The sequence below is a fragment of the Pelmatolapia mariae genome, linkage group LG12 (assembly GCF_036321145.2).
Source record: "Pelmatolapia mariae isolate MD_Pm_ZW linkage group LG12, Pm_UMD_F_2, whole genome shotgun sequence".
In the NCBI taxonomy this organism is placed as follows: Eukaryota; Metazoa; Chordata; class Actinopteri; order Cichliformes; family Cichlidae; genus Pelmatolapia; species Pelmatolapia mariae.
Window position 1 is genome coordinate 33,969,418 of NC_086237.1, and position 12,772 is coordinate 33,982,189.

Sequence of the window (12,772 nt, forward strand, 5' to 3'; positions counted from 1 at the left end):
GCACATAAGGATGCTGTCATAGCCTGTCAACGACGTTGATTAGCTCCGTATGATTCGAATCGCATTATTGGCTGGACTATGGGATAAGGTGGCATCGTTCTAATCCCATACGCGAGCAGCCAGTCACTTACTGACTAACACTGCAAAACAGAATTGTTAAAGTTTTAATTTTAATTTCAATTCAGGTTAGATTTTTTTGTGCACAACGCAGATTTTTTGTGCGCAGAGACCGTGCCAGCAGTGCGCAATTGCGCACGCGCGCAGCTTAGAGGGAACATCGGATTACATTTTTCATTTCTCTCCGATACCCGATCCAGTAATTTAGGTCAGTATCGGACCGATATGTAATATCGGATCAGTCCATCTCTATTATATACTGTACCTTTAACTCTTGTACACGTGCTTTATTTCAGAACTTGTTGGTGTGGAAAAAGATTTCTGAAGTTTGATTTTTGTTTTAATCAGTTTGCCATGAAAACATATGTTTGCCTTTGAAGTGTTACACCATTCATAGTTTGGAGTTATCCAGAGTGACAGTGGTCAACTCGAGTCTGCAAGTTGTATACGACCCCTCATTCATTCTTTGTGCACTACATAAACTATACCAACTTGCTCAGTTGTTACAGAAGTATAGCAGTAGTATGAAAATTGTTCTGTATAATGAGAATTTAGTCAATGCTAAGTTCAAGGTTTAGCCTTTATTTCAAAGATGGTAAAGTTTTGCTTGATGAGGATGATGGAATGAAGCTAACGAGACCAGTGCTGCCTGTGTGACACCTAATGGTGTGTTCACACCGAACGCGATAGATGCGACCAGAGCGTCAGGTTTACATGTAAAGTCAATGGAGGAGTGCGATGAAGCGCGGATTTGTGTCGCGAAAATGCGTCAGTCGCGCGACACGTTTGAAGCGCGAATAAAAATACGCGCGTCAGTTTTATAAAGAATTTGTGTGTGTGTAAAAAAGATTTGTATGTGTAAAAAGAATTTGACGCTGGGCTGGCATGTTAAAGGGCATTTATTCCCTCAGGACCTGAAGCTCCATAAAGCACCACTCCAATAGCCAAACCCATCTGTTCTCTGATTGGATTGTTAAATTTGTGATTGACATGACATTTTTACACAAACAGGAACGGGTATTGAATCCCAATAATCAGACCCCTATGAGCAGCACATGGGGACTGCAAGGATTCCCTTTGTCTCTTTAGATTAATTAATGAAAGATTTTTAAAACACTTAGTTACAAAGTTGTTCATTAAGTAACTTCACAAGGCATTATCCCCCCCCCCAGCTGTTTTTTAAAAAAATAAATATTGGAGTATTTTCGACACCCTGCTGGACAGGCGGCATGGACTCCAAGTTTGTGAATGGAGTAACTCAAGATTGAGACGACGTAGGAGTTTGAAATTGATACCCTAGGTGCAACTATTAAAAATGTGAATGTTTGACTCCCAGTGACCTTGACCTTGAGGTTAAGGTCAAACGTTAGATTTTCTACAAATCTTGTAAATGCAATAATTCAAGAGGGAAGTCACCCAGCATTTTCAAATACATCCATAGGTGTATCTATTAAAAATGTTGGACGAATTTGAATCCCAGTGCCCTCAGCATTAAGGTCAGAGGTCAGCTGTTGTCAAAAAATGTCACCTTTACAAACTTCTGAGCTGTTCGATTAGATGGGATACTATACACTACCGGGTATTCTAAAACACCACTGGTTTTACAACACCACAATTTTTCAATTTTTTACTGAAAATTATGCAGTTTAACGTCTCATTGCACTCTGAAATGAAAGCATAGTACAAATAAGTCAAAAAAGAAATCATGGAATACATTTATAGACCCAAATGTATTCTAAACTTTGGTCTCATCAAACTAGCCACCTTTACAGATATAACACTCCCGTTGCATTCTCCCTACAATAGAAATAGTGGTGATACATAAAGAATAAGATGATGGGAAACTCAGCGTACATGAAAGAAAGTCTCATGTAGGTAACAAATATTGCCCTGGCCCAGCACTCACAGCACCTGTTTCAGTTGTTATTCAGCCTTCCTTTTTGCCTTTCCTTTCCTGACACAGCACTTGTGCAAACAGAAACTGCAGGTCTTGATGAAGATGAATATGATGAGTAGAACTATAGTGAGGAAGAAGCCCAGGACATCCAGGCTGTGATACTGGTACCAGGTGAGCTCATGGGCCTGGACCCTCAAGTGCTTGGCCCCTTTATTTCTCAGCGTGAACTCGATCCAAAATACTGCCTCTTCCAGAGCACTCATGGGTCTGTCGTGGTGGATGCTGGACAACCGCATAGCATTTTCTTTGTACCTGTGAATGTGTATACAAATTAGAAAAAAAAATGTAAAAATGACTATTATCCTGTATTAATAAAAAATAACTTTAAGACCATAAAAACTCTAGAAAATTGTTTACACGGGTCATTAAAGTTCAGCTCAGCAAGGCTTTCTTGTGTTAGCTGGCTCCAAGAAAAATGGTTTAAGGTAGATTCTTCACGTTTCGTACTCTGAGCCTGCTCCATTTTTTCCCTTTGAAGCCTGTTTTCAGTGCCTAATTTAAAGTGCAGATAGTTCAGAGAACTCACGATTTGTCATTGATGACTGTGTTGACTGCATCTCTTAGGTCCTCAGCTGTCATGAAGTTCAAATTGAGAATAACTGCAGTTCCTTTTTCCTCCATATGGATCATGTTGTCTGGCTGGTCACCAAACATGGGTATGCCCACCATGGGAACTCCGTGGTAGATGGCTTCATAAATCCCATTTGTGCCTCCGTGAGTGATGAAAGCTCTAGCTTTAGGGTGACCTAACAAATAACCGTGTAATACTCAAAGTTAGTTTTTCACATGTGGACAACAGGAGGATTTTAATTACCCAGAATAACTGCTTTGAGCTGAGATTGATTTGCAGATTTTATAACTTATATGCATTCAACTAAACTTTAGTGCAACCTCTTGGAGAAAAAGAACTGACCAGAGCAGATTTGCACAGGGTGCAATATGTAATCAAGATCACATCTGTTAGAAAAGTATAATTGATCAAATTTCCTTGTGTTAATAAACAGAATGCTAACAACCTGCATTTAATGTTGAATGCACGTTTAATTTGTGTCATTGCAGTTTTAAGAACTTCTGTGGTTGGTAGCAGGTTTACGTACCCAGGAGGTCATTCTGAGGGATCCAGTCATATATTCTAGTGTTGGCACTCAAGATTTCTGGTTTTTCTCCTCTGTACCTCCACAGCACCTATAAAAATAACACATTTCTTAGCTTACATGTTTTTTTTTCTGTCGTAGTATACTTACAGCCCAACTCTAAGTAATATATCACAAAATATTATTCCTTCTATTTCCTGAAGAAAATGCAGTGTGAATGCTGATAGTTGAAGTTTTGAGCTGGATTGTGATGATTCCTGAATGTTAAGTTAAAAATGTTGAATGAGCTGAAGAAGAGAATTTTTCACCTGAAAATAAAAGTGCTAAACTGTTGAAAGCTGACACAGAATAAGTTTCAAAATTGAAAAGTAGCTGAACATGTTTAAATACACATTAGAAAAAGCTGAGTAATGACAAAAGAAAATTTAGAGTCAGAAAACATCTGAATGAATATTGAAATCTGATATTCTTTAAATAACTTGGAAGTACATATGTGAAATGTCAAAAAGAAAAATTTGAATCAGAACAAATCTAGATGAGTGTTGACAGCTTATATTCCTTAAATTGGTAGAAGAGTGGAATTATGTATTTTAAATGTCTAAAATCAAGAATCACAAATGAAAAAAATGAATATCTGAAGAACATCTGCTGACTGTGTGTCTGTGTGTCAGAGTAAAAACAGAGATATTAGATGAGGTTAGATGAGTTTAAATGTGGGAGAATCCACTAGTCGCTGCAGTAAAGGCCTGGCAACGCATTAAAAAGAAGGTAACCCACTATCTTGTGATCTCCTTGAGTTCGAGACTTCAGGCTGTTATTGTCAGCAAAGGGTTTTCATTAGCAATGAACATTTTATTTTAATTTTTATTCAGTGTAATTTGTCCAATTACTTTTGAGTCCCTGAAATGAAGGGATTGTGGGGTTTTTTTTAAATAATGCTTTAGTTCCTCACATTTTCATGCAATGTATTTGGTCAACCCACTGAAATAAAACTGAAAGTCTGCACTACAATGGCATCTGAGTTATTTTATTTAAAATTCATTGGGGTAATGTATAAAACCAAAATTAGAAAAAAAATTAAAATAAAATGTCCAAATATTAATAGACCTAACTGTATATTGAAGCATGAGGTTAACTTGTCATTAGAAATCATCAGCTGTTGACAAAGTGTGATTTTTCACACTCTGTATTAGGAAAACGAACATAAATATTGTGGAAATAACATGGAAACTGGGCACTTGCATGTTGAAATGTCCACAGTCTGCAATGTCATTAAAAAAATTGTAGTTTTGGTAGTTCTGGTTTTCAGAAGTAGAGCACTCTGCAACTGGTTATCTAAAACATGAAAAACTACTCCGTGCTTTGCACAGATTAATTACAGCTGGCACAAACATTATCCTCTGACCTTTTGTGGGATCTGAGCGAGGCCTGAGGCTATCATGTTTGCCTTCTCTTTGGTGATGTTGTTGATCATGGAGCCTAAAGTGAAGATCACAATGCCATCATCTCCAGAACTCTGCACAAATTCCTCCAGATCCTGCAACAAGACAAATATTATCCCACTGCCAGCCAACCAGCTGTTTTCTCATTTTTATTCAACATTTTGATGGCTTCACTGCTCCTGGCAGGAATATTCGGTGATGTAATGATTAATCAGATGGTAATAGTTGAGTGTCCTCACCTCTGGTAAAGGTTTAGCAGGTCTGCAGTGGATCCCACCAACATATTTGAAGTTGGGGAGGAAAGGACGAGGGAATTCAAAATCCCAGTAGGTTCGGATTAACCAGATGTCTGCTTTGCTCATCAGTTCACAGGCACTGGTGGGAGTTCCTGTTGCAATGCATAAGTAAAGGACATTAATGTATCACCAATAGTTTATGCAAGGCATCATATTTTCTTAATCAGAAAATTTTAAAACACTGTGTTTACATTATTAGCAAATTTTAAATATTTTTTTTTTAAATCAGTGCTTCATGTCTATTTGCTCACCTTTGACATCAGAGTAATATCTGTCTAATACGTTCCAAAAAGTGTGATCAATCACGATGTCTTGAAGAGCGTAGAAGAGAAAGTTCCACACTCTCTCTGAGAAGTCCATCTTATCTGTGAGTTTGCTCATAGCACCGGGAACAAAGGATGGTGGAGCAGGCATCTGACCACAATGCCTCTCCCAGTTATTAGCTAAGGAGAAGCGCAAGGAGAAGACGAGTGGGATTCCCAAAATATCTGCTACTAAGTCACTGCCAGGGTTGATGGGGTCAGCCAAGAGAAGGTCATAATTTCCCTCTTTCAACTTCTTCATGACGACTTCTGATTTCACCACACCGTCCAAATACTGGATATTGTACTGAAGGTTTGTCTTTGCAATGTTAATGAATCTGATGTAGATCTCCCAGTAGTTCATATAATCAATCTCGTATATGGAGAATTGGAGGAACTCTTCAAAAAAATCTTCTATAGTCTCCAATGAGAAAGAGGCGTTGAAGGGCTCATAGCGAAAGCGGGCAGGTTCATTGGTGTTCATGTACATTGATGAGCTCGGGACCAGTACAGTCACCTGGTGTCCCCTGTCAACCAGCGTCTCCAGAACAGGCTTCATGTTTATCCAGTGGCTGCCATCGGTGTACCACACCAAAATATTTCCTCCATTTGCACTCCATGTCGCACAAAGTACCAGCAGGATGCAGGCAGAGAGACGCAGATCCATGGTGTCTGAATGTCAGCAGGAAAACTACCCGTGGTCTGATTCTTTGGTGAAAGTATATCAGGAAAGATAATTATTAACTCAATAAATCTGAACTCTGACTTATATCTGTCTGTGCTATCACAATGGGTTAAAAGGTAGTCATAGTAAAGTTGACTGTACTGAGAAACAAGACTGATTTCTAACCTGTCCCAGTACCCTAGGGTGGCTGCGGATGACCCAGGTCTTTCTCTGTCTGCCTCTGGTTCCAGGATCATTATTAATTAAGTATAATATTAAGTATATCTTGTGACACATGCACAACACAGCAGGATTGTTGATGTGTGTAGGACTACTGTATGACACTTCAGCACACCTCATTATATACTCTACCTTTAACTCTTGTGCCCATGGGCTTTATGTCAGAACTTGTTGGTGTGGAAAAAGATGTCTGAAGTTTGATTTTTGTTTTTAATCAGTTTGCAATGAAAACATATGTTTGCCTTTGTAGTGTTACACCATTCATGGTTTGGAGTTATCCAGAGTGACGGTCAACTCGAGTCACCTAATTCTATACGACACCTTGGATTAAACCTGAAAATGAGGTCACTGACTATAAAACCAGGTAATGTGATAATATACCCCTCATCTTTCTCTGTGCACTACATAAACTATACCAACTCACTCTGTCATTACAGTGTGGCAGCAGTCTGAAAAATTTTCTGTATATTGAAAATTTGGTCAACACCAAGTGCAAGGTTTAGCCAGTATTTCAAAGATGGTAAGGTTTTGCTTTATAACGCACATGATGCTGCTCTGCTTAGAGCCCGTGTGACACCTTACTTGGCCAGATTTTCAGGTGTTAGTGAGGAGGATGTGAAGGGTCACCATGGTTCTCTAAGAGATATCCAGGAGACGCTGTTGGGCTTCAAAAATGCTGACACGATTCTAATTGGACACTGCCTGGAAACAGATCTCTGTTTACTCAAGGTGACTTCTTCACTTCCTTTTTTAAATTTTATTTTTTTCTTTTTTTTTTAAAGTTTTTCACAGCTTATTTCACATCTTCCAGCTGCAGTCCTTAATAGACTTTAATGTGCAAATAACTGACACAAAATCATCTGGATTTCTGTTTTAAACCAGAACCATGGAAGAAGTTTGTAAAACAAAGTACAAAACATCTGATTGGTTGTGAACATACCATTTGAGACCTTTTTGTTTGTTGTTACACCTATTTTTTTAAATGTTATGTTTTCTATTTATCATATACTCATATACTTGTTATAAGTCACTTTTGGACAAAAGGGTCCAAATGTCATGATACAGTAATCTCACTTTATTTCTCTCTGATGTCCTCCAAAAGTATTTTATTTTGTCCATCAAATTGTACTATTTGTAATTACCCGAACCAAATTTTTATCTAAAGCTTTTACCACCAGGTGGCAGCACATTACTGGAAAGTCTCAATGTAATGTAGCTACCAACCCCTGTCTGGAAGTAGAAATAAAAAGTCACTATTTGCTGTGACCTAATTAAGCAAATCACATACAGCAATTGTTTTGTATATAAAGTCTCTCACAAAAAGCTACCTTAGCAAACATATATGAACAGTTAGTAACAGGTAGCAGTCAACAAAACAATCTATTATTCAAGGATCATTGATTCATTTTATTCTTGAAGAGCTGTGTGCAGTGATGGAAAGCTGCTCCAATGTTATTTTCTTCTGAACTGAGCATGGTATCATTCTGGGAGGATCTAGTGGTGATGACGGGGCCACCATCAAGGTGTTTCAGCTGCTGTTTGCTGTCCCTTTGACTAGAAGACCAATACTTCCTCTGATTTTCCATTATATTTCCTACATCTTTAAGGGCAGAGAGCATGCTACAGTGAGTCACTGCACAATTTTACGGCACAAAGTGGTATTACATGAAAGTACTGCTGGGCCCTATTTCAGCTTCAGCTTATATATCCTCTTTAAGTGTTTTGGGCAGTAAGATTCACTGGTTACTTCTCCATATTTTGTTCATATTCTGTAGCTATAGTTCATGTTGAAAGTAAAACAGAGTAATTTATCAAGTTCTAACCAATAAGAAAAGCTTGAGATATCTTCCTGTTTACTGCAGCTGCTCCACGGGATGGTGGTGGATACATCGGTAGTCTTTCCCCACCGCCTGGGCCCCCCTCACAAACTGACCCTCAACAAGCTCACAGCTGAATACCTCAGAAGGAAAGTGGGGGCACCACAATGCCTTACCACCTGTTATTACAATATCATTACATTCTAAATAAGATGACTTATTAATATGACTCATTATAACATTAAATGCCACAGACTCATGCAGCAGATATCAGATTTATTTCTTTGATGTTGATTTCAATTGCATTGAATTTTTAAAAGATTATTTTTTTGCCCTTAGTTTGTGGCCATGACACTGCAGAAGATGCTACTGCCTGTATGGAGCTGATGCTGTGGAAAGTCAAAGAAGATGGAAAATTTAAATAAAATGCTGGAAATAAAATTATTCCTGTACACTTCATGTGGGGGGAGGGGGAACAAATACTAGCTGTGATTCAAATGTATTATTTTGTGTAAACCTCGTTCAGGACATGGAGGGCAGTTTGTTTTTTGTTAATGTGATTTATGTTAATGAGTTCTGTATGTAAAAGTTCAATTTGGAGCCCATCTTCCATATTTGTATAAATGTTGACCACATGTAGTGCCAAGAGGACCCACAGTGGTGACTTTTCATGAGTAGTACTCAAGTAAAGGCATAGAATGAATTTTGTGTTTTCTTTTCTTAAAAAAGCAAAACTCAACAGTCAATCAGCATTCTGTTTTTAATGTGAGATTAACTTCAGGTACACTTCTGCAAATTGGTGCACCTGTCTTCAGTTAAAGTAATCAGTGGTGATGCATAAAGAATAAGATGGTGGGAAACTCAACATACATGAAAGAAAGTCTCATGTAGGTAACAAATACTGCACTGGTACAACATCTCAGCACGTGTCTGTGAAGGTTCTCAGTCATCCAGGTCATCGTAGTCAAAGGAGTTTGCAAAGAAAAGCGTCTGGACTTCTTTAAGTTGCTTGAAGACGTTTCACCTCTCATCCGAGAAGCTCCTTCAGTTCTAAGGTCAAATGGCCGAGAGTCCCAGATTTAAACCCAGTGGGAGTATCCCCCCAAAGAGGGACAAAGGACCCCCTGGTGATCCTCTAATCACATGAGCCAAGGTGTGAAAGCGGGTGTGGGACCTAATCAGCCAGGGTTTCGGGTGAGCTCTTCCACAGGACAAGACTCAGCAGTCCATCTGCATCTTAAGGATAAAGGTCACTCTTTCGAGGATGCCAATGTTTACATTTTGGACAGAGAGGACAGATGGTTTGAAAGAGGAGTGAAAGAGGCCATCTATGTCCACTGTGAGCGACCATCTTTGAACAGAGGCGGTGGTTTACGACACCAACTGTCTGCCATCTATAATCCAGTTTTGAGTTCCCTCCCCAGACGCCTTCACGCCCACTCACATCCTGGGCCATCTGACCTCAGGAATTCACATGACAAGGTGGGGCCAGGTTTCACAATGAGCTCACCCGAAACCCTGGCTGATTAGGTCCCACACCCGCTTTCACACCTTGGCTCATGTGATTAGAGGATCACCAGGGGGTCCTTTGTCCCTCTTTGGGGGGATACTCCCACTGGGTTTAGATCTGAGACTCTCGGCCATTTGACCTTAGAACTGAAGAAGCTTCTCGGATGAAAGGTGAAACGTCTTCAAGCAACTTAAAGAAGTCCAGACGGTTTTCTTTGCAAACTCCTTTGACAACATCTCAGCACCTGTTTCAGTTCAGTTGTTATTCAGCCTTCCGTTTGGTCTTTCCTTTCCTGACAAAACACCTGTGCAAACAGAAACTGCAGGTCTTGATGAAGATGAATATGAGGAGTAGAACTATAGTGAGGAAGAAGCCCAGGACATCCAGGCTGTGATACTGGTACCAGGTGAGCTCATGGGCCTGGACCCTCAAGTGCTTGGCTCCTTTGTTTCTCAGTGTGAACTCGATCCAGAAAACTGCCTCTTCCAGAGCACTCATGGGTCTGTCGTGGTGGATGCTGGACAGCCGCATAGCATTTTCTTTGTACCTGTGAATGTGTATATGAATTAAAAAGCATAATCTGAATTGTTACATTTTTATTATTTTTTTCCTCTTTATTTATATAGGGCTAATAAAACAAGTATCAAATGATACAAAGATATACGTTATCACAGTTCAGGCAATTACAACAAACACACACACAGAGACACCCCCCCCCCCAAAAAAAAACAAACAAACAAACAAACAAACAAAAAAACCAAAACAAAAAAACCAAAAAAACAAACAAACAAAGACAACAAACAAAAAAGCCATGGTACTCAAAATTAGTGGGCAAGGCTTGAGTGTAACACTCAAAACACGAGAGAGCACTTCAAAACAAAATGTCCTGTAATACTGAAGTGTTGTGCAGGTAAAAAAACACATGAGTTAAATCACAGGGGCAGGTGTTGCCTCTGTTGCACAGGTCAGGAATGTCGGGTATATTTTAGATAGTCTAGATCAGTCTTTCTCAAACTGTGGTACGCGTCCCACTAGTGGTACTTGGGCTCTCTCTGGTGGTACGCGGGAAAGCTCCAATTCTTTTATAGATTGAATAATGTACCATTGTGGAGGCTCCCGACGTTTTCTGGTTGACTCCCGAGGCTCTTCTGTGAGCTGGAGTCAACCAGAAAACGTCTACCCAACCGCGAGTCCTCTGTGAAGAGCAGCCTGTCCTTATCGCCAGCGGTCACAGCCACTACAGAGCGCTGGCAGGCTTATTTCTCTGGGCCTTAAAACTGCAAAGGTGGCACGGCGCTGATGGTAAAAACACAGCCCTTTTCTGCGGTGCCGCGATTCTAGCCACCATCGATGAGTTGGAGGCCCCCGGGAGAATTGTGGCGCAGGAGATGCCATTGGTGAGTCGGGAGCTATCGCCTGGATGCCGAAGCTCCTGGTAGCCAGGAGAATGCAATCCGCTTCTTCTGCGAGTGAGTGGTAATCCTTTGCGGCCAGCAGCGGGGAGTTGGCAAGGCCACTGTAACGTTGGGTTGTGTTGCGTGGTTGAGAGGAGGCGGCAAAACACCTAGCAGGCTAGTCGGAAGAACACACACCCACGCTGGTATCGGTAATCCACGGTGGTTCTTTAATACGCCTTCTTCAACAACCATATAAAAGCCCGGCTGAACGGCTGCGGCTCAACAAGATAACGCCCAGCGTTCATACAACCCAAGCGTTGCAAACAAAGAGAAAAACAAAAAAAAGGTCTCTCCTCATGCACTAGCGTGCAAGCACATGTCCACATAAAACCAGAGAGAGAGCACTGATGACACCATCAACCCTCGACTTGGGTGTCTTAAAGGGACACCACACCATTGTGACTGTTACATATTCCCCCCGGGTTAAACAAAGGCTGTCCTCAGCCGGACCCAGGTGACCCTCCTCCCGCTACCCCCTTTCACTACACATAGCTACTTCAGGTAGTAAGCAGGTTGTGGAGGAAGTGTTATACACCCTTACAGCATTGGTACAGTCAAGACTTAACCAGCCTCCATACATGGTCAGCAGGATAAGAAGTTGAAACCAAAACAGGGAAATGTACAGTGCAATATCGACAAACTGGCATACATGACAGTGTCCCACATGGTGAATGTCCATTTAAATAAATGTTATAGAAATAAAATAAACTTAGGATAGCCAGGACAATTACAGAATGAAATTCCCTCTTTCTCGTAGCTTTTTCTTCTTTTCAAAAACTGTAACAGTCAGCATAATATTTGAAAACGGTACCAGAAAGTACTGTAGAAAACTCAAACAACAGTCATGTTACAACAGTAACCAACACGAAATACATCAAAAAAATGCAAATCCAGGAACTATGGCAAAGCTGCATCGAACCCACGCCCAGGAAAAGCAGGTCCACGCACATCCAATGGAGCCACAGCGAAAAGGCCAAACAAAGAACGGCACCACAGTCCACAAACAGCACTGGAGCGGCTCCAGTCGTTGCCATGGAAATGCACCGCCGCGACCCTTTGATCCTCCCGACGTCCACGTCCAGGCCAGCTTGGTCCGTTCCCGCGAAACATGGAGGACATCCACTTCGCCGCGTCGTACCTTTTTATGTACCAATCATCAGCTGCTCGAAGATACTGCACACTGAGGTCCAAGAGAAGATGTTCGGGCGCCATTTTGTAACGTTGGGTTGTGTTGCGTGGTTGAGAGGAGGCGGCAAAACACCTAGCAGGCTAGTCGGAAGAACACACACCCACGCTGGTATCGGTAATCCACAGTGGTTCTTTAATACGCCTTCTTCAACAACCATATAAAAGCCCGGCTGAACGGCTGCGGCTCAACAACATAACTCCCAGCGTTCATACAACCCAAGCGTTGCAAACAAAGAGAAAAACAAAAAAAAGGTCTCTCCTCATGCACTAGCGTGCAAGCACATGTCCACATAAAACCAGAGAGAGAGCAGTGGCACAAACTGATGACACCACACCATTGTGACTGTTACACCACCTCGCACCGGCAACTGTCGGAGGAAGAGGAATCCGCCGTCGTCCGTTCCTAGCAAGGACAGCATACCCTCCATGAGCTCGAGAGCTGTACCATCACCCAGGCCTTGCGGGGCGATCGTGGCTCAAGAGTTGGGAGTTCGCCTTGTAATCGGAAGGTTGCCGGTTCGAGCCCCGGCTTGGACAGTGTCGGTCGTTGTGTCCTTGGGCAAGACACTTCACCCGTTGCCTACTGGTGGTGGTCAGAGGGCCCGGTAGCGCCAGTGTCCGGCAGCCTCGCCTCTGTCAGTGCGCCCCAGGGTGGCTGTGGCTACAATGTAGCTTGCCATCACCAGTG

At 41.4% G+C, this 12,772-nt stretch overlaps 2 protein-coding genes across 3 annotated transcripts in view; both read right to left on the minus strand.

The window, feature by feature from the left end:
• Positions 1-2,040: 2,040 nt before the first annotated feature.
• LOC134639255 (UDP-glucuronosyltransferase 2A2-like) lies at positions 2,041-5,881 on the minus strand. The gene is made up of 6 exons (XM_063490373.1): positions 5,158-5,881; positions 4,850-4,998; positions 4,574-4,705; positions 3,172-3,259; positions 2,601-2,820; positions 2,041-2,326 (listed from the first exon to the last, which is right to left on the minus strand). The coding sequence occupies exons 1-6, from the start codon at positions 5,873-5,875 to the stop codon at positions 2,041-2,043; spliced, it is 1,593 nt and encodes a 530-aa protein (XP_063346443.1). The 5' UTR covers positions 5,876-5,881.
• Positions 5,882-9,700: 3,819 nt separating this feature from the next.
• Positions 9,701-12,772, minus strand: part of LOC134638517 (UDP-glucuronosyltransferase 2A2-like) — a 28,889-nt gene continuing 25,817 nt past the window's right edge. For both annotated transcript variants that reach the window (XM_063489207.1, XM_063489206.1), the window contains one exon: positions 9,701-9,986. In XM_063489207.1, coding sequence (XP_063345277.1) covers positions 9,701-9,986 — 286 coding nt within the window. The remainder of the gene's footprint in view (positions 9,987-12,772) is intronic.